General features: G+C 34.5%; 1 protein-coding gene across 1 annotated transcript in view; it reads left to right on the top strand.

Annotated features, from left to right (window-relative positions):
- Positions 1 to 21,049, top strand: part of LOC144843358 (uncharacterized) — an 851,823-nt gene that overhangs the window by 699,957 nt on the left and 130,817 nt on the right. The window contains exon 5 of the mRNA XM_078700149.1: positions 16,390 to 16,488. Coding sequence (XP_078556275.1) covers positions 16,390 to 16,488 — 99 coding nt within the window. The remainder of the gene's footprint in view (positions 1 to 16,389; positions 16,489 to 21,049) is intronic.

Raw genomic sequence — 21,049 nt, 5'->3', positions numbered from 1 at the left:
ATGTACAATTAACCAGATATTATATTTAAAATTCATGCCTGTACCTGAGTTTTAAATGGCACGACAATAAGTATTATTACTAAGGCTATCAAAAAGGCCCATGCTCAACGTTTTTACTTTTTGCATATTTTGAAGTTAAACCTCCCATTAGGCCTATGTTTTGTTTTTTAATATAAATCGGTCATTGAAAGTATTCTCACTTTTTTTCATTGAAGCATGGTTTACCGGGACCACATGTAGGATAAGTTGGAACTTAGGCTAAATGTATGGTTAATTATGCTTCTCGTATACTTAGAATTGAGCACATCTCAATTTGATTGATTAGAGATCACTCTACTAAGAAAACACATTTGATTCATACCCAACCCATCTCATATGCACTATTTTTGAAGTTCAAGGAAGCGGTCCATCACCCCTCGTGCAAATAGATTCCGTAATAGTTTTTACCATTTAGAGCACTGAATGTTAGGGAATGTCTTTTTTAATGGTGATTTTTCTGTTTTTGTATTGTATTGTGATGTAGCCTACAGAGCAACACTATTTTATGAAAATGGTACACTAAATAGATATGATCGAGGTATCCATTTAATTTGTTAAAACATTTTTTTTTTAAACGTATCCCCTCCCAGTAACGGCAAAATGAAACCAATAGTTAAGAATTTAGCAGTCAAAATATGTTACCTGAACACATTTTGGAGCCTGGATACATTTTTTGTTGTAACTGCCAGTTCAAACGCAAACACCACTTTATCATAATATATATGATTTGGGGCTATTTTAAAAGTTCCATAGGGCTCGGGTAAAAATGAGGAAAAGTTGTAATAAGAGTCCACTCCCCTCCATCCTTCTTGCAAACGTTAGATCGCCACCAAATAAAATTGATGAAATTAGCAGTAATCTGAGATATTTACAGGAGTTTTGTGGGGGGGGGGGGGGTAGACGTTCCCGATAGTGCATTACACATACCAAATTATGAGCTTATTAGAGGTGACAGAACCAGTGAATCGGACAAAAACAGAGGTGGTGGTGTATGTCTTTACTTCAACAATAAATTGTGCAATAATTCATCCGTTAAAGACCGTTATTGTTCACCCGACATAGAGTTGATTATAGTTGGTTTGCGGCCATTTTATTTGCCGCGTGAATTTACCCAGGTATTTGTTGTTGTTGTCTACATACACCCAAATGCAAATGAGGCGATTGCAAACAAAGAGCTAAGACGCAGGTTAAACGATCTCGAAAAATAAATCACCGGATTCCGTTAAACTCGTACTGGGTGATTTTAACAAATGCCGCTTTAGCTATCCGGGTTATGTGCAATATATTACCAAACCAACTAGAGGCACTACGATCTTAGACAAATGTTTCAGAAACATTAATTGTAAATATAATGTGAAATCGCGAGTGCCACTAGGAGCATCTGATCATAATACAATGTGTATGCTGCCGAAATACAGACAACGTTTTAAAAGATTCAAGCCAATCACAATTGAATATCGCGCCTGGACGGAAGATGCAGTGGATACATTACGCGGTTGCTTCGAATGTACGGACTGGTTGGTGTTCGACGATAATAATATCGACACTAATGTTACTGCTGTAAATGAGTACATTAAATATTGTGTTGGAATTGTGATCCCGATCAAATACAAGAAAGTGTACGCAAATAACAAACCATGGATGTCCAGAAACATAAGACTGCTATTAATTGAGAAACAACGGGCTTTTGCAGATAGCAAAAGCAGTTTTGTTAAACTGAAACAAAAAGAAATCAACAAGTTAATCAAATCCGGTAAAGCTGAATATGGTAGAACTCTTGAAAATAAATTTAAGAACTGTGATAGCCGCGGAGCATGGAAGGCAATGCGAACAATGTCTGGTTTTAATTGTAAACAAAGTAATAATAGTAGTAATACATACAATTTTATTTTAAACTCGCAAATGACCAAACGAATTTTACTGCCGATTTGATAAACATGATTTTAGCGATAAAATAAGGTCATTAGAAAACGAAACCAATAAAGAATCCACTATTTTAAGTATTGATGAAACTTTAGTCGGGCAGGTGTTCTCAGGTGTGAACAAAGCTACGGGTCCTGACGGTATTAGCAATAAAGTGCTGAAGTTTTGTGGTCACCAACTCTCTCCAGTATTTACAACTTTTTTCCAACGTACTATTGATACTGCAGTTATCCCAACTATTTGGAAGACTTCATTAATAGCACCATTGCCTAAAACTAAACAAATTACTTCCTTAAACGATTACCGTCCCATAGCTTTGACACCAAATCCAATGAAATGTTTGGAAAGAATAATGCTTAAAATGATTATGTCGAATGATGCTATTGATAATGATGTTAATCAGTTTGCATATAGTCAAGACAGAGGTGTTGATGATGCAGTGATGGTCTATACTGATAGTGTATATAAACACCTTGATGTGCCAAGATCTTTCATCAGATCAACTTTTATTGACTTTTCCAGTGCTTTCAATTGTATCCAGTCTCACTTACTTATCGATAAATTGTATAAATTAAATGTCAATACTAAAATGTTGTTATGACTTATCAGTTACCTTAGGGAACGACCACAGTATGTTAAGATAGAAGATGCGCAATCTAAAGTATGCAAAGTCAGCACAGGCGCCCCACAAGGCTGTGTATTATCCTCCATTTTATTTACACTCTATACGAGTGACTATGTATGTGAAGACCCTAAATGCTCCATCATCAAGTATGCATATCGTCACTCGTCACACGAACCGGCGAATCCGCAAAATGTCCATTTCGAGAAAATCGCGATTGTAAAAAATGCACTTTTTGCGATGTCATTTCTCGCAAGAAAAAAAGCGAATGTCCATTATTTTTGTGGTAATTATGTAAAAATATATCAAATGAATAATTTTAAAGTGTCCATAAAAAAATGTACTCATTAATTAAAGAGTAATCACTTAATTAATACATTCGTCACTTCGTGTGAAGATTATTTACCGCGTAATTTGCTGCTAAGCGATATTCGACGCATATTCGTCACTTCGTGTGAACAAGAATTTTACGCAATGACTATGAAATATGCGGTATTCGCCGCGATTGCGTGGTAATGAATAGGCAGTCCCACGTAAACATCTTAGATAGGGCCCTAACGATAATAATATAAAGTAAACAAATTATTCTGTTAAAAATGCAAAAGAACAATCACAAATCAGTTGCAAAATATAATTTATAGTAGCCTAACTGATGCACAAACATCATTTTAGCTTTTGTAAATAATGCAAAAACGTAAACATGGTTCATTTAATTAAATTAAATTATTAATTTATACATTATTTTGATCTCTACATAAGGCAAGGCAATGTTAGATAGTTAGAATAAACGTTTTTAATTCAATATTCCCTTAGTAGGCCCTACGGGAACAGTTAAAAAATAATTTTGACAGTCCATTGTACAATACGGCCTTTTCAGCATTTTGGCCTATAATCATTTAGCCATTCATGGCCAATATAGTATTTATTAAATAACATTAAATGTGTTATCTGCCTTTTCTAATACAGTATCCGTATTAAAAGGCTAATTTAAATTATTTACTAATTTTATGTGATACCGTATAGCAATGTGGTCTTATTGTAGGGCATATCACAGGATACTGTGCAGACTATACAGTACCCTATAGTATACAATAGTATTTAGTATAGCCATGCCCCCAAAGATATTTGGTGACGCACTGATTATAATAAGTATACTGTAACTATCTAATTAAAAAAGTTAAAACAAAAAAATATAAATACTCTAACATCAAAATGTATGAATTGTTTAATAATTCTGTGTATACAGAAATGAAAGTTATTATCCTTAGTAGCATTATCCATTAACAATAAAGGTGAAATTTGATGTTTCTTTTTAATAATCAGGTTATTTATTCTCTAAAAAATCAAATATTTCAAAATACTTAGGACTATAACATTGATGTAGGCATAATCGTTACCGTACCGTTTCGTGTATGTGTTGTCAGTGCCATAATTTAATTTAATGTTTTTGCTAGTGCTCGAGTGAACGTACAAAAGAACAAACATCGAAATGTTGCATTAAATTTCCTGAAATGTATTTATATAATTAGTTTACTAAATAATTTATAAATAACCACAAAAATCAGTTTTTACTGGGTAAAATACTGTTCAATATTCTACAATCTATGCTCAATCTAACTTCGCGGGACTTAAAATTTGCCATAAAATAATGGAATGTTCCAGATATGCAATAAACCAATCAGATCACATGCAATTAGTGACGAATTGCATATTCGCCGTTTATTGAGGCGCGTAAACCGTGTGCGTGATGCGCGTTTTACTCACACGAAGTGACGAATCGATATTCGACGCTTCGTGTGACGAATGATTATAATATCACAATATATTCGCCAAATTATAATTAAAATAATTAATTAATGAAATAACATACGCAGTTGATATTTGCATCAATTGTTCTTTAGAATAAATACTTTCGAAATATACAAAAAAAAATTTCGCGCCAAAATGACGATTCGCCGGTTCGTGTGACGAGTGACGATATGATACTGTAATAACGGGTTTCATGTCAGACAAACCTAACGGTAACTTCGATGAAGTAAATAGATTTGCAAAATGGTGTGGCGATAATTACTTAGAGCTCAATATTAAGAAAACTAAAGAATTAATTATTGATTTCAGAATTAAAAAACCTCAAATTGAACCACTTATAATCGAAGGAGCAGTTGTTGAAATATTGACAAATATAAATATTTAGGAACCATGATTGATGAGAAACTTACCTGGACAGACCAGGCTGCAACAACTGTTCGCAAAGCTAATCAACGTTTGTATTTCATTAGGAAACTCAAAAACTTTAGGGTAAATGAAGAAATACTTCTACAAAGCCGTTATACAAAGTGTTTTAATGTTTAACTTAACTTGCTACTATGGTAACACGTATGAATACAATAAAAATCAATTTGAACGCATAGTTAAAAGAGCTAAGAAATGCATAAATGGAGATAATAATCTGCCTAGTGTTATGAAAATGTATGTTAATCGAATGGAACAGAAAAGAATTGCAATTATGAACGATGATACTCATCCACTCCGTACATCCTTCGTGTTTAATCGTACTGGGTGTAGACTAAGAGTAATATCAAGGTTACGGACAGCACAGTACCGACTGTCATTTGTCCCACAATGTATAGGCCTATTTAAATATAATGACGACAAACACAAATAATTGTATTTTCGAACACCTGGGAACACCAGATAGCATTTATCCTTATCTGTACATATTTTACAGTTCTGTGTATTTTACTTTGTGTTTTACATTTTACTGATTTTATTCTATTTTTATATTAAGTTGCCATGAGAAAAACCAATCAAATTTTTCGTTGATGAACTATTTGACAATAACGTTATCTTGTATCTTGTATATTGTTTAAATGTTATGCATACTCCGGGAGCAGCGTAGTGCACATGTGGAACAACGTGAACTCGACGAACTATTTGCGTACCACCTGCAAGCGGGTTAAACGAAGAAAACGAGGCCAACGTGGTGGTACTAAGCGTAGAATACGTGTTGTTTTATTTGTGCTATGGACATATCGCTAATTTTCGTGATGCCAACTACATGATACGTAGGCCTAATGCCAATTTAATATATGTAAACACGATCTCTAAAGATCTGGCATCTGGCGGATTTGGGTAAGAACACTTTTCATTTCGCTCCCAAAACCGATGCGCGACTCTACAGCGCATCATATTGGTCGTTTGGTCGGTCGGTCGGTAAACACAAACTTGTATATGACTTTGTCTTGATATAAGTTTCATCTAGCTAATTCCATTTTTCGAAGTGGTTATGTTTTTCAAGGTGCGCAATCAAAAATTACGCGGTCTACGCACAATTTAACGAAATCACGTTTGTAATCATATCTTTACAAGCATGAATCACAATTAAATAAAATTTGGTACTCATAAATTTCAGGTTATTTTTCATCATATGGCAATACAATTACGTGCGTAGCGCATATAACGCATCCGTACGCGGGCTTAACATTTTCAACATTTTCAAATTTATTTTCGATGAAATTAGAGTACGTTTCAGGCAATTTTAAGCGTTTGAAAAATTGCAATGAGTGCGCAGATTTTTGCACGCGCACTGCACGTTAATACGCAATCTTTTTGCCCGATTTCTGTTTTACAACCTTTCTCTAATGTCATCATATTTGATTTACTTTACAACTCGAAATTACGTTATACGAGCACGTCAAAAGTGACAGGCTACGCACGTGTAAATTAAAAAAATATAAGCATCTGCTTCAAGAATGTTCCCCTTTTCTTTGTTAAATCAATTTTGTAATTATAAATGTTAATTTTGTTGTTTATTTATTTACTTTATTTACAAGGAAAATAAAAGAAATTGTCATTGTCATTGTCATAAATGTTATTAAACATTTTCCAAATTTTTAAACATGTTCAGCAATTTCGGTCGGATGGTCGGTCGGTCGGTTGGTTGGTTGGTCGGTAAACACTAACTTGAGCACGCGACTGCAGTCATGTATATGGCCTTGTTTTACTTATAAACACTCGCTCCGTACTCAACAAAATTGACGAATTAGAAGCCGTTATTAAGAATAACTGTATATGCCCTATTGATATAGCTGTTGTAACAGAAACATGGCAGTCGAATTCAATCTCGACAGATTTCTTATCAATTGATGGCTTCAATGTTTTCACTAAATTAAGAGAGGAAAAAACTGGTGACGGAGTTTCCGTCTACGTAAAGGACAATATCCCTGCATGCAACGCCGATTAAAGATGTTATTATTCCCAATGTTCTTGAATGTTTGTGGCTGTATGCTCGTCCTTACCGACTCCCACGCAATGTGTGCGATAGCTGTCTGTGCTGTTTATATACCTCCAAAATATTAACATCAGCAAGTGCTAGTTGGCCACATAATTGTTACTGTTGATCAGTTACCCGGCAATTGGTTTCGCCATACTGGGCGATTTTAACAGAGTTGATATCAACCCAATTTTACGTGCTCACTCTATGAAACAAGTGTTCGTGACACCTACACGTGAACTTGCTATTTTGGACATTATTGTTACTAACATTAATAACGTTTATTGTAAACCAGTTGTTGGTGCACCAATTTGTAATAGTGACCATAATACTGTTTTTTGGGCCCCGAGCGGCCTTAAAGGGGGATTCTGGGTTTAAAATTGCTCTTAAATATCGTTTATTTATTAAATAAAAAATATTATAACAATATAGACATGTCAGAATGAAGAAGTAATAACGAGAAATTAAAAAATTAAATTTCATATACATTTTAGGGTAAATTCATGGAAAGTCTGTTTTTCAGCAGCTTAGGGAAGCTCATTAATATTCATGAGATATTCACAAAATCACGTCATCAGTGGATTCCAAACTCGCGACGTCATGTACGTTGTATTTGTCAACTAATTTACATCTCTCTCCCCTGTCAAACCACGACCACCCGATCATTGTGAAATACATTTGTTGTAGATTTTCTAAGCTAGGCCTAAAGTGTAATAATAACAGTAGTAGCATATATTTATTTGACATTTAATGAAATACAAAATTTAGTACAGATTACTCCATGGTACAGATTATATATAGATTGTATGTACAGTTATACTATTTTTATACCTCGAATAGTTCAGATCGTATTATCGGCTTCAAGTACTAGGCTAGGCCTAGCCTAAATCATTTTTTGTCATGGGTGAGAGCCATTCTGACTAGGGATTCCATGCCACGATGGCTACCCTACGTTTTAAAACATTGGGGCCCATCATGGGCCTAGCTAGCCTACTAAACGATTGGCCCATAAATAACAAAACTCAGTGGATCCAAACCCATCCTATCAACCAAACTCCTAAACAATCTAAACCTAAAACGTTCTACATAATCGGCTGTAAATATTGAGGCAAAACAAGGTCCGATCGCCGTCCGCACGTATGGTGTCCCGATCGTCTAAAGACTAAGTAGGCCTAAAATAGGCCTAGTTTACTCTCCAAAAAAGCGGATACTGCATCAAGCAAGTAGACCAGGTAGTAGGAAGGAGACCTGGCCGATCCGGCCCAGTTAAAAATTGAGCTAGCTAGTGTAGTAGACCCTATGCGAATTGATACTACCAGGCCTTTTACTATAGGCTACACTTGTTAAAATTAGCAATACTTATGTTTACAAATTTTCCAATTCTCTCATTCGAGCTATGTTATCTATACCATTCCGGTAGGTCGAGTCGACCTTCAATCAAATACTGTACATCGTTTATGTTGTGATTATAAACGGGGTATACTCGACCCGACCAGTTTGGTATTAATTGTATACTGTATCTGCTTATCACGTGACGATGCCAAGCATGGGGGGAGAGAGCACGTGTATCATCGTCTCGCTCTCCTCGCTCAGAGGAATGTATACGTTACGCTTCATTGATTTTGAAGGCTTTCCCTAAGTCAGTGCGAAAATCGGCAAACGTAAAGTGCAAACATATCTAAGTTTTCACTGTTTTGATAAATTTTCATAGAAAATTGACTTCATAAATGGGAAGACCGACTAAAATTACATCAGATAAGTATAATTTTACAAAAGTAATTGATATGGTTAATGATAACGAGTCGTCGGAAGATTGACCATTTCACGAATTTCCTATTCTGTAACACAGTGTCATATCGCCGTAGCTGCACTTGTAATCTGGCCTCATTTCACAGCCTTCGTTCTGCTTCACTGGGCGCTTATATAAATTGAAACTTTTACCGTTCAAGAGACAAACAAATATATTTTACATTTTTTACTATTCATTTTAAACCCGGAACCCCCCTTTAAATTAAATGGTACTATTAGGAAAAGTATTTTTAGACCTATGCCTAAGCATCGTATGTTTGAATTTGGGAGGTGGATAACTGGCCAATCTTGGGTTGAAGTCCTAGAAGCTAAGTCACCCCAAGCTAAGGCTGAATTATTTTATCGTACAGTCAATAGCGCTATTAACACTCACTTTCCACTAAAAACTTCTAAAATGCATACTATTGACAAATCTTGACCCCATAAATTAAGATTCTCATAAAAAAGCGCCAAGTAGCGTTTTTCCAAAATAAAACGTACCTGTGGCGCTTCCTTAGAAACAAAATCTTTTTCTCTATCAAAACAGCAAAAAATCCTTTTATCAAGACCGCCTTTCTAATTTAGAAAAGAATGATCCATCCAATTGGTATAAAGGAATCCAAATTATAAGCAATAAATTACAATTCCATTCCAACATTTCAGTCCCCGGAGTCCCCCAAAGTGACCACTTTGAAATTGCTAAGGTAGGCCTAAATCAATCAGAGTTTTGCCTCAATCTCACATAATAGCCGCCCGATTGAACGCCATAAGCTACAGTACCAATCAATTTGTTGGAATTAAGGGATCTTCAACAACTCATTTTCTGGTTGAGATGTTAGATACTCTTTATAAAGGCTCTGACAAACCAAACATAGTCGGTACGTTAGTTGCGACTGACTTCACCAATGCTTTTGATTCCGTCAATCATACGCTTGCAATCCAAAAGCTTCTTGATCTTGGTGTTCGAAATGAAATATTGCCCTGGGTATGTTGACGATATTAGCCTTGTTGAGGTCCGTCGTGCTAGCAATCCCACTTTTGTTGATTCTGACGTTTGTGATCTAGATAACTGGGCTAGTAACAATTTTCTCAAACTCAATCCATCAAAATGTAAAGCCTTGCAAGTGTGTTTTAAAAAACACCCTCCCGATCCTCCAAAATTAGTTATAGGTGGTAAATTGCTGGATTTTGTGCATGAAATAAAAAGTCTCGGTATCCCTATATACAAGCAAATTTAAGATGGGATACTCTTGTTAGCAATATGATTTCTAATAGTAGCCGTAGATTATATGCTTAATCGTCTCAAGCGTTTTGGAGTTTTGTGCTTGCGATTTGGTGTCCGTTTATGTGGGGTACGTTTGTCCTATTGTCATGTATGCCTCAACAGTGTGGCATAGTTGTATTACTTTAAAACAGTCTCTCATGATTGAGCGAATTAAAAAAAGAGCGCTTTGGATTATATTGGGACCTAAGTACGACACATATCTTAACGCACTTAAAGTACTAATCTTCAGACGCTTGATACGAGAAGAATTAAATTATGTAAAGAACTTGCACATCGATGCGTCTGTTCCAATTCCATCAAAGAGTGGTTTCCTATTAATTCCCGTTCTCACAGTATGCTCCTTAGAAAATCCAACGAATTTATAACACCCCGTGCTCGAAACGAAAGATATTTTTTTCGAGGGAATCACTCACCTCTATTGTAATTTGAGTTAATATGTATTTATAAAAGTATTCATTTACAAACCAATGTATAATAGTAAAATAATTCTGTCATTCTCAAAACGATATAGATACATATTTGGCATAAAGGTACCGAACCGAAAGATATGCCAAAAGTGCTATACCCTTTCTCGCCAAACTCCTTAATGACAAATTATTCTTGTTTTATTGGTCGTCATGTGTAATTTCTCCTCGCGTGCTTGTGTGCTACTTTTTGTCTATTTTCAATTTTGTATATTTTTATCGATTCTTGAATGTTGTACGTTTATATTTTTATATTTGTAATTTTTTAGATTTTTTGTCTATTTGATGTGTACATTATCATGTTGATATTGTTTTAATTCATCCTTGTGCTGCGATTACGATATATTGAATAAATAAATAATAAAATAAATTTTAAAAAAACGTGATTTTGGCCCTCTATCGGCAGAACGTCCTCTCGTCAACACTTTATCATAATTTACACTGAGACTAGTTAGCACTACCGGATGAAGTGTTTACATTTCAGGCAAAGAAACACTTGTTTTACATTTATAAAGTACTATAAAAGTTATACAAGCAAGACAAAAAATGTATACGTATACAATACATTCCTGATAAACTGTCTTGAGAAAAAAAACATCGAATATATAATAACTGTCTGTAAACTCTCTGTCGCACTTTGTAATAATCGTAACATAACACTTGGTAATAACTGTCGCGCGCACTTGGTGACAAAACTGTCCAAAAACTTCGCACTTTCGTTTTCAACAACAAGATACAAAACAAATCAAGCAAAATGTATACATATCATGAGTAGTTAAAAGGCAGACTATACTCATACATTTTTCTATTTTAGGTTATAAGTATGCATATTATAATTTTCATTTTTTCATTTTTGTTGCATTATTCCGCCAGTCACGCATGTGCCATCGGACCTCGCCAACGAGCAATGTGTTTTGAAAATAACAAATGGGTGTTTTCCAATTTTTTTTAAACATGTAATTCGCTCGGATCGTCAGCTTTTGTACCTGATTTAAAATACCATATTCTTTTATATATATTACTATAGGATACTAAAATAAGCTCTTTCACTGTGCATAAACATGCACATGTATAATATCACCAAATTATGAGTCAGAATCAATAATATCACAAGGCATTTAATGAAAATGCAGACCGTCTTAAAATTATGTGACATATTTCGATAAATCTATTCTCATGCTAATTATTGGCTCATTTAAACGCAACTGTGTAGTACGTATAGGCCTACAAGTACTCTAGGCTTTGATTTCAGTTCTGATGATGAGAATATATTTATCGAAACATGTCAAGTAATTTTAAGACGGTCTGCATTTTAATTAAATGCCTTATTGATTCTCACTCATACACACAGACACGTGTCCCCCTTTCATTTCTGAAGAATAAAATATATTTTATCAAACTAATTTCTAGTTACCAATAGTAAAATGTCTAATTCACGAACTCATTTTCATTGCGGTTCGCGCGTCGATATCTGTGCTGTATAAAAGTTACAGGAACCAAAATGTGAATCAAGTTACTTACTAGTGATAGGACGCACTTATCTGGCGGTGTCCCTTTGTAAGAAACATTTATACAGTAACTATATTTAGACGTTGGCCCAGCTCACACGTCGACATCCGGGAGCCATGCTATACACATCCAGAGACCAAAATGCGTAGTTACGAGAGGCGGTATGCTCCATTTGTAAGAAACGGCAATTCGTTCGCAACTACCATTTACAAGTCTACCCAATGTCACTTACATACGGTGGCTGATTTCGCCAAAGAAAATAATTATTTTATAAAAATACGGCGTTATAACGCCCTAATTAGGGCGTAATAACGCCGTATTAGGGCGTAATAACGCCGTATTAGGGCGTTAAAACGCCGTAATTAGGGCGTTATTAAGCCCTGATTAGGGCGTTATAACGCCGTATTAGGGCGTTATAACGTCGTAGTATGGAGTCGAGTCATGTGCTTAAAAAATGTATAACATTCACAAGGTTTTAAATATCAAAACAATCAATTTGTTTAAAGGTTTTTGTTAAGATAACGCAATCATAAAGTTACTGCGAAGATGATTTTAAACTACAAAATGTAAAAACAATGCATTACTATAGAGAATCGCTGTACAAAATAAACGCGTAGAGCCAGCCAGAGCCGTTAAATTAAATGGATTAAAGCTATTTTTTTTGGTTTAAAATCATCAAAATAATGTTATTATTGTTTTAACAAAAACCTTTAAACAATTTGATTCAATCCATTCAAAGTCGCAACTCTTTATGGCTCTGGGTTTGTTGATGTACTACGCATGCGCATGTACGTGTGAACGGATTGTATAATTAGGGCGTTATAACGCCCTAAAACGGCGTTATAACGCCCTAATCAGGGCGTTATAACGCCCTAATTACGGCGTTATAACTGGTATACTAAATAGATATGATCGAGGTATCCTTGATTTGGTAAAACATTTTTTTTTTAAACGTATCCCCTCCTAGTAACGGCAAAATGAAACCAATAGTTAAGAATTTAGCAGTCAAAATGTGTTACCTGAACACATTTTGGAGCCTGGATACATTTTTAGTCGTAACTGCCAGTTCTAACGCAAACACCACTTTCATAATATATATGAATTGGGGCTGTTTTAACTTTAAAAGTTCCATAATGACAGTGCGTATATACGGGGCGCCGTTTGAGCGTATATCAATGTCTCCAACAAACAATCTTAAAGATTGAAGTGTTCAACCGTCGTAAATTTACACTAACCGTATTGAACTACAGTATTATATTACCCAATCAGGGCACTGTATCTATAGGTTCTTTTATAATTGTAGCAAAATAACTGGCAGCAAAACTAGTGCCACCTTTCATATTAAGGACCACAATTTCTTACCGAATTTGCAATATATAAATACTACGTATAAAAGTACCGTATACTATATAAAAAAAATACTATACAAGCAAAACAAATGCATGCATATATACAATACATTATCTTAAAGAAAACATCAAAGGTTAATACTCTTTATTTAAGTTAAAGCTCAGGTACAGACATGAATGTTAAATATAATATCTGGTTAATTGTACATAAATCAACTAATTGTAATAGAAATCAAGACGAAAAAACATGGACTTCCCTTAAAATGGTTATGCTGGCCGCAGTAGCCTTCCATACAATATTTGTGGGGTTTCATATTGTAACTTTTCGCGGCACAGTGTTTTGCCTATAGTTAGATAAATCAGTCATAAACTTCAGTCGTACCTTTGTAGGTAAGAAATATTAGTTTAAAATGGATAAATCACTATAATTGTTGAATCAGCTTGTTTTAGATATATTTAGGATACTATTGATAATAATGTTATTGCATTTTGAGAATCTATATAATAGTTTTGATTGTGTATAGTTCGAAGGGTGAACTAGCTATCCCACAGTGCAGTATGCACACATGTGCGCGAGATGCTGTATAGCCTAGGTCTGCGGGATGGTTTCTTCTTAGTTGCTATGGCAACAGGGATAGTGTTGAAAAGGCGACTGGATGTACCTTTCTGATGGTTATGTTTAGGGTGATCCCTTAATGCTTACATTTGTTGTATTTTGTACTTTTTAATAGTTTTATAGATTTCGTAGATTGTCAGTTATAGTTTTTTCCTTCATAGGTATTAAAGTTTAACAGTAGAAATTCACAGATGTTTTTCATTGTGCTGCATCCATAGGCTCACAGCTTTGTAAGTTATGTCATACTATAAAAGATACTGTATGTAAACAACAAACTATGTTATACAGATATTGCCTACTTAGAGGTGAAATATAAGATTTGACATCCCCGAGGGAATGATATTATGTTCGAGGGAATATATATATCCCGAAGCGGCAGCTGAGGGATATATATAATTCCCCGAGAACATAATATCATCCCGAGGGGATGTTAAATCTTATATTTTACCGATATAAAAGGCGATATCTGTTATATTACATAGCCAAGAACAAGTCTGCTGGGTCGGGTGAAGCTAGGCTAGGCTATATCTAAGCCTTCTTGTTGTATTGTATGTAAACAAGCTGCCTAGACACCTTACCTTGTGAAGAATAATATACAGATAATTACTAATTAATGATTCCTTGGCAATAAAATATTCACTAGCCTAGGTCGTTTAAATAATAACAGAAGAATTTCCATCAATAAGCCTACATTAATAATAATAATATTATCATAGGCCGAATAAATAACAATTCGTCTTCTTCCTTCGAGCCGAATCACCGGATGTTCAGTTGCGAGTATCGTGCGTCGCGCGCGTACCGGTTACTACTGTGAGTATTAACCAATCACAAATGGTCTTTCATCACATCTAGGGAGGACTAATAACAAATGAGGGCGCTATGTATGCATAGTTTAAATAGTTTAGTTGATCAATTTCTTCAAGCAAGTTCCGTGGCGCAGTGCGTGAAGCGTTGTCTTGTGATGGAGGTGACAATTCCACCGCATTCCATCGCAGGTTCAAGATCCAGTAGATGACTTTTGTTTAACGCGAGTGTTGCCACACGAAAATTACACAGTCAATATCATCGAACTCGAGAATTTATATGATTAATGACAGGGACACGATAATTACGCGAAAATTACTCAGTCAATATCATCGTTCTCGAGGATATATACGATTTACGATCCTCGCAGTGGTTGTCATGTGATGCAGTTTCAACCAATCGCGTTCACGTATTTACATAGGCTATGTAATATAACAATTTAATTAACAATAATATAGCATATATAATCATATTCATATGATAGCAAGGTTTAAAGTATTTCATATGTACTACTATATTTGAATATCAATTTGAAGGAATTATACTTTCTGTTATTTTCACACATATTCAATCTTGAATAAAACGGTTATACCTAACAGAGCTTTTCTAAGCTGTTTGATTTTGTGTCCGTGAAAATGGTCAAATACAAAATTTGGTAAAATTCTGCTATAAAAACCAGGAAGATTTTTTCAGTAGTTAAGTAGTTTAACCTAGTGTAATAACATGTCTGGTGGCTTCCTAGAAGATGAACAAAGATGGTGGATATACGGTGGATAATGTTTGCTATAGCATGAAAATAAAACTCTGAAGTTGAATAAAATACTAGAAACGTAAAATTCAAGTTATATTATCTATTTAGTCATCTGATAACATTTTTTACCACACTGTTTATTTTTCATAATCTTTTTTTCAAATTGCCTCTCTATTTACAACATTTGTGTACAAAAGAATAGAGATTTTACTGTGTAATTTGAACTATCCCCCCCTGATAATAAAGTTTTCAACAAGCTCGTGTAACACAAATAAAATCAAAAAAATTATGAAATATAGGGGAAACTATTAAAGTTGGAATGCAAGATCAATATATTTTGTTTGCCCTCACCTGGATTTTACGTTAGTTTTACTTGATCACATCGAATTGATTTCAATACAATATTAAATAGCTTTTTGTAGAAGACTACAAGATTCAAGATTCAAGAAATTTAAAACGTGCAGTATTGTAACAGATTAAAAATACAAGATAAAAAGTTAAAAATACTGTTAAAAATGTAAAACTATTTAAAAATTGCATTATCGTCTTACATTAGAATTAAAAATATGAATACTATTTACAACGAAGGATTTTCTAGTTCTGCAAAGATTTGCTCTTGGAGGTCGTAGCCTAATACCTGATCTATTTAAGTTAAAACAGTAATGTAACGGATGAGTGGGGACTTCCATAATATTGTTTACTTTTTTTTAAATACTCTTTTCATAGATAAATGAACAAGGCGTTAGATCAGCTTTAATAATACGTTGTGCAATTTTACGTGGTCTCTCAATATTTTTCTTATCATTTTCAGTAAAGTTACCATAAAAACATCCAATGCTAAAAGATAAAATACTTTGAATAATACTTTGATAAAATAGAATTAAAATAGTGTTATCAACTCTAATTTGCTTGAGTTTTCTGAGAAAGTAGAGCCTTACAATAACATGATGTTTGTTATTATTTCAGGATGGATGGTCACCTTTAAATGTAGCTGCAGAAAAGGGCCACACAGATGTTTGCACTATTTTGCTAAAGGCAGGTGCTAAATTGGATCTTCCAAACAAAGTAAGTTTTACAAATATTATTATTAACAGGTGCTATATAATTCAGTGTGATTAAAAAAAATAATAACAATTTTACAGTTTAATGGGCGTGCCGGTATTAATGTAGGTAAATGAACCAACCACAATGCGGGTCATATTATAGATAACTAGCAAGTAACTAGCGGGTTTTAAAATTAGTTTAAAGCCTTCTCAGTACATAACACCCAAAGCCATGTACCTCCCTATACTCACCAACCCCAACCCCTCTCCAATAACACCCCACACTCTTTTTAAAAAACAAATTCTTCACAGGACAAATTCAATTCTACTTCAGCTTATAATTGAGAGAGTATACATAACTACGATAGGCCTATGGTTTAAGTAAATATCTAATTTTGATACTGCGGGCCCCCAGCCTTCTTTCTCCTCTCTCCATTCAAGCCACAATCAACAAAACTTAACTCCTCCCCTGGACAGTTCAAATGTAGTAACTTTTCCTATTACACTTCCAATCATATAGTCTACTTCATTACGCCAGTATTTTCGCTCCTCCTCCTCCCCTTCAAACACACCCCATATACTGGGTGATGTGTTTAAGAATGTTCCAGTTGGCCATCCTCCCAACCCATAATCTCTCAGTGGCAGTTTTCATCCCTACTATCTTCTGAACCCCAACTACCACACCTAATCTCCCTCTCCCACCAAATCCTCGGACTTTTTGAAATGTAGTTTAAAACCTTCCCGGTACAATTGCGATCATTTTGATACCCCATATATATGGTTACATGCAGAAACAGAAATTTGTATAACGAACAAACATCGGAAGTGGGCCATTTTGACCACATTGTGGCCCCTAACTTGGATCCTAGATGGCGGATAACAGTAATGAACGTGTATATTATGTTCACACAGGAAATGGATGTCTGTAATGAGACAATCCAAGAGACCGATACATAGCTGGATATGGTTAAAGTACTTTGCTAAATGTGTAAATGAATAGGTGTCATGTTGGTTAATGATTAAACAATATGTATATCTATATTTCCCCAAACGCCTTCTTGAGGATAATTCAAATACTGTAAAACATTTGTAGTATAATTTTACAATTCGATAGCCTACAACCCCGAGCCCAAGCAAAAATGACATCACAACCCACACCTTTTTTTTAAATGTAGTTAAACCTTCCGGGTACAATTGCGATCATTTTGATACCCCATAGTATGGTTGAGTGCAGAAACAGAAATTTGTATAACGAACAAACATTGAAAGTGGGGGAAAGTGGGCCATTTTGACCACATTTTGGTCCCTAACTTAGATCCTAGATGGCGGATGATGTTGAAATATAGTTTAGAACCTTCCCGGTACAATTCCGGTCATATGTAAGGTTACGTGCAGTAACAACAATTTGTACAACGAACAAACAAACAGACAAACAAACAGACAAACAAACGTACACACTCTCTCACTTATAATATAGATAGATGTAATGTAATGTAATTTGTAGCGAGGTTAACATGTATTGTCGATAACTGCACGGCGGTCGTACATCTCACATAGGCGGTGTTATATTACGGTAATTAATGGCTTTCTTAAGCGTACTAGGTACAGGACGAGTTGACACATAAGAATGACGGATCTTTTGTTAGACTTTAAAAATACACATTTTAGGATTGGTTTCATATGTGTACTCATTATATTGTTAATTATGTCCAGTGGGACATATATTGACCTGTAACCCTTTCTTAAGGGGTCATGGTACAGTATTTGGCACTTAATAATTATGTTTTCTCAGTTGGGTAAACGTACTTATTGCATTGTCAAAGGTTTCATATCAAGCGTCAAATCGAAGCGAGTCGCTTGAATCTTGAAAAAGTTATACCGTTTTATTTATTTTTTTTTTGTTAAGTGAAATTATAATATGTTCTCTGTTTTGTTGTGATGACTAAGCCAAGACTGTTTAAGCACCTTGCTTGGTCCTATACATTAATCAAGAGCTCTTCTCGTGTAGTGCCCGCCTTCACCAGAGGAAAGGTAATCTGTCTGAGGCAAATACAGCATTAGAAGCTGGCTAAATATATAATAATTGCTTTCACACATAGAAGAAACCTTTTCTCTAACCTCTTGTAATTGGTTTAATTTTAATTTGTTTTAAATATTTAATTATTTTTATATACTACCGTATTCCTGGTACACGAATAGCAAAACCAAAATAGAGTCAAAAGTATAAGACTAAAACTATACTCATTATGCCAATTACCTGCGACTCGTGTGCGAAGGTTTACTATCATTGTACAAGTAGTTTATAAATGTGCATTAGGCATACTCCAAGTATCGCATATCAGCAACCTATTATATTTTGTATAAAGTACTATACTTTTTTTTTCAGGACGGGAATACACCTCTTATAATTGCTGCAGCTTTTGGTAACGTGCGTACATGTATGTATCTCATCAACTTTGGAGCAGACGTAAATCATTTGAACCACGTAAGTCATTTACACAATAACATTTAGTGTCATATGTGTCATTTCAAACCACTTAGATTTAATTTTGCTTAAATGGTGTTCACTATATTAAATTTAAAGCATGGTATCACTATACAAATATGCGTGATGATAGTTCACAGAGGGTATGTGATCATATCAATGGTCTCATTTCTGTTTGACAACAATGTATTTTTTGTTAACATTTTACTATTTTGGTGGCAATTTTGGATTATCACCCCAACCCACCCCAAAATGTGCGTTTTCCTGCAACCTTTCTGTTCATACACATGTAAGGACCCAAGAAAACATTGAGTCATTATTGTCCTTTCCGGGTGGCACCTATCTCAATCTGAAGCTGGTCTATTAAAATATACAATCTAAATATTGTATCCACGAAGTGAGAAGTGTATTGTAACGAATGTAAGAGAAGCTTGAAAAGACTCAAAGATGTTTCATTGAAGTTAACACAAAATAAGTTAATAACGAAAGTTATAAATCAAGCCTAATATATGCGTGCTTCAACTATCATGTTATCAACAGCTGCATCAGTGTCGCTTTGCTTACAGCAAACTTCATCCTATATGGAATAGGCCTACTGTATGAAAAACGGCTGAAGACATCGACTAATGCGATATTATTTCCAGTAAATATTTACTGTAAGAACGCCCGTAACGATTTTGGAATATATTTTTAATCGTTGTGAAATCAAATTAATAGCAAGGTGTATTGCTGTTGCTATAGCTATTTCACAATCAATGCATTCTCTCTGATGTCATTTGTAGAGTAGGAAAAGCTATTTGAATTCGCGTAAAAAAACGCGCGTTTCATTGATTCTCTTTCTATTAACTCTGTCTGCCTCTTTCTTTCTAACAAACACCGAATGAATTAAAAGTTGTTTCTGCCGTCATTATTTAACGCAAATTCTACGTAATGGGTATATATACTTTATAGTTTTCTCGATCTAAAAGATGTACCACAATTTAAAAAAGGTAAAGAAATGAACCAATTAACAATGTCATCGGTATAAAGTCCTATTATCGGTACTTCAAAAACATCATTAGATTGAAAATAAAATTTAATGTATGTACTGTGAGTAATTTGTGAGTTCAACATACCCCTATAACATAGTATTGATAACATTTGAGGGGGTCTTTGTATTCGGGAAATATCGAAAACCTTATAGCCTAATATTTAATAATGAGAAGATTGTGTTGAGGTCTATGTTTTAAACAAATCTCTAGACCCTGGGTTTCGTCGCTGTTTTCGAGGTTTCTGTTTTTGTAATCATTCGTTATCATCTGTATTAACTTTTTATTTTGTGATGGACTCCGTTTGACATTATTCTACTTTACTGTTTGCACACAACTTGTTTTTAGATTACGATGAATCGCACGTTTTATCATTACCACCTGTATTAGTACACACAAAATACAAAATAAATACAACTGTGTGGTTGTGTATTGTGCAAACTTTAACCATCTAGGTACTGTATCACCCACTAACGTAACAATCAACAACTAATGTAACATTAACCACTAACGTAACAAAAATCAACCACTAATGTAACATTAACCACTAACGTAACAACAGTAGTAGAAATATTATGGACATAAAACAATTTAGTCTGATTTTCCTTCACAAAATTGTCTTAGTGTCCGTCCATCAGTAAATTCTCATTTTTTAATAACTGTATGAGAAAGTTGTTACTTTCAACATGATTTATTTCCTCAAATGTAGGCCCCTTATTGATATTGAACCTCTTTCGTGTCTATGATTATCTGTCCGACTGTCCGTCCATCATTCTGTTTTTTATTATTATTTTCTCATTTTTAGCCTTTAGACTTGTAATTTAATATACAATGTATTGTTGAATATGCATAAATTGACAGAAAAGCATAATCAAAGCATATACGTCATTGAAAGTAAGAGTATTGTTAGACAAACAGACAGATAAGCATGTAAATGCCACGGCTTTCATCACAATAAGGTATCTCCAACTTTTCATACGGAAACTAGTGTGTATTACGGTTAAAGTATTGATAGCCGGACGGACACTCACACAGACAAACATACGATTCAAAATAGGAAAAATAGGCTG

Source organism: Antedon bifida, chromosome 5 (genome assembly GCF_963402885.1).
Source record: "Antedon bifida chromosome 5, ecAntBifi1.1, whole genome shotgun sequence".
Classification (NCBI taxonomy): domain Eukaryota; kingdom Metazoa; phylum Echinodermata; class Crinoidea; order Comatulida; family Antedonidae; genus Antedon; species Antedon bifida.
The sequence above is the reverse complement of the archived record's forward strand: the minus strand, read 5'-3'. Positions and strand labels throughout refer to the sequence as shown.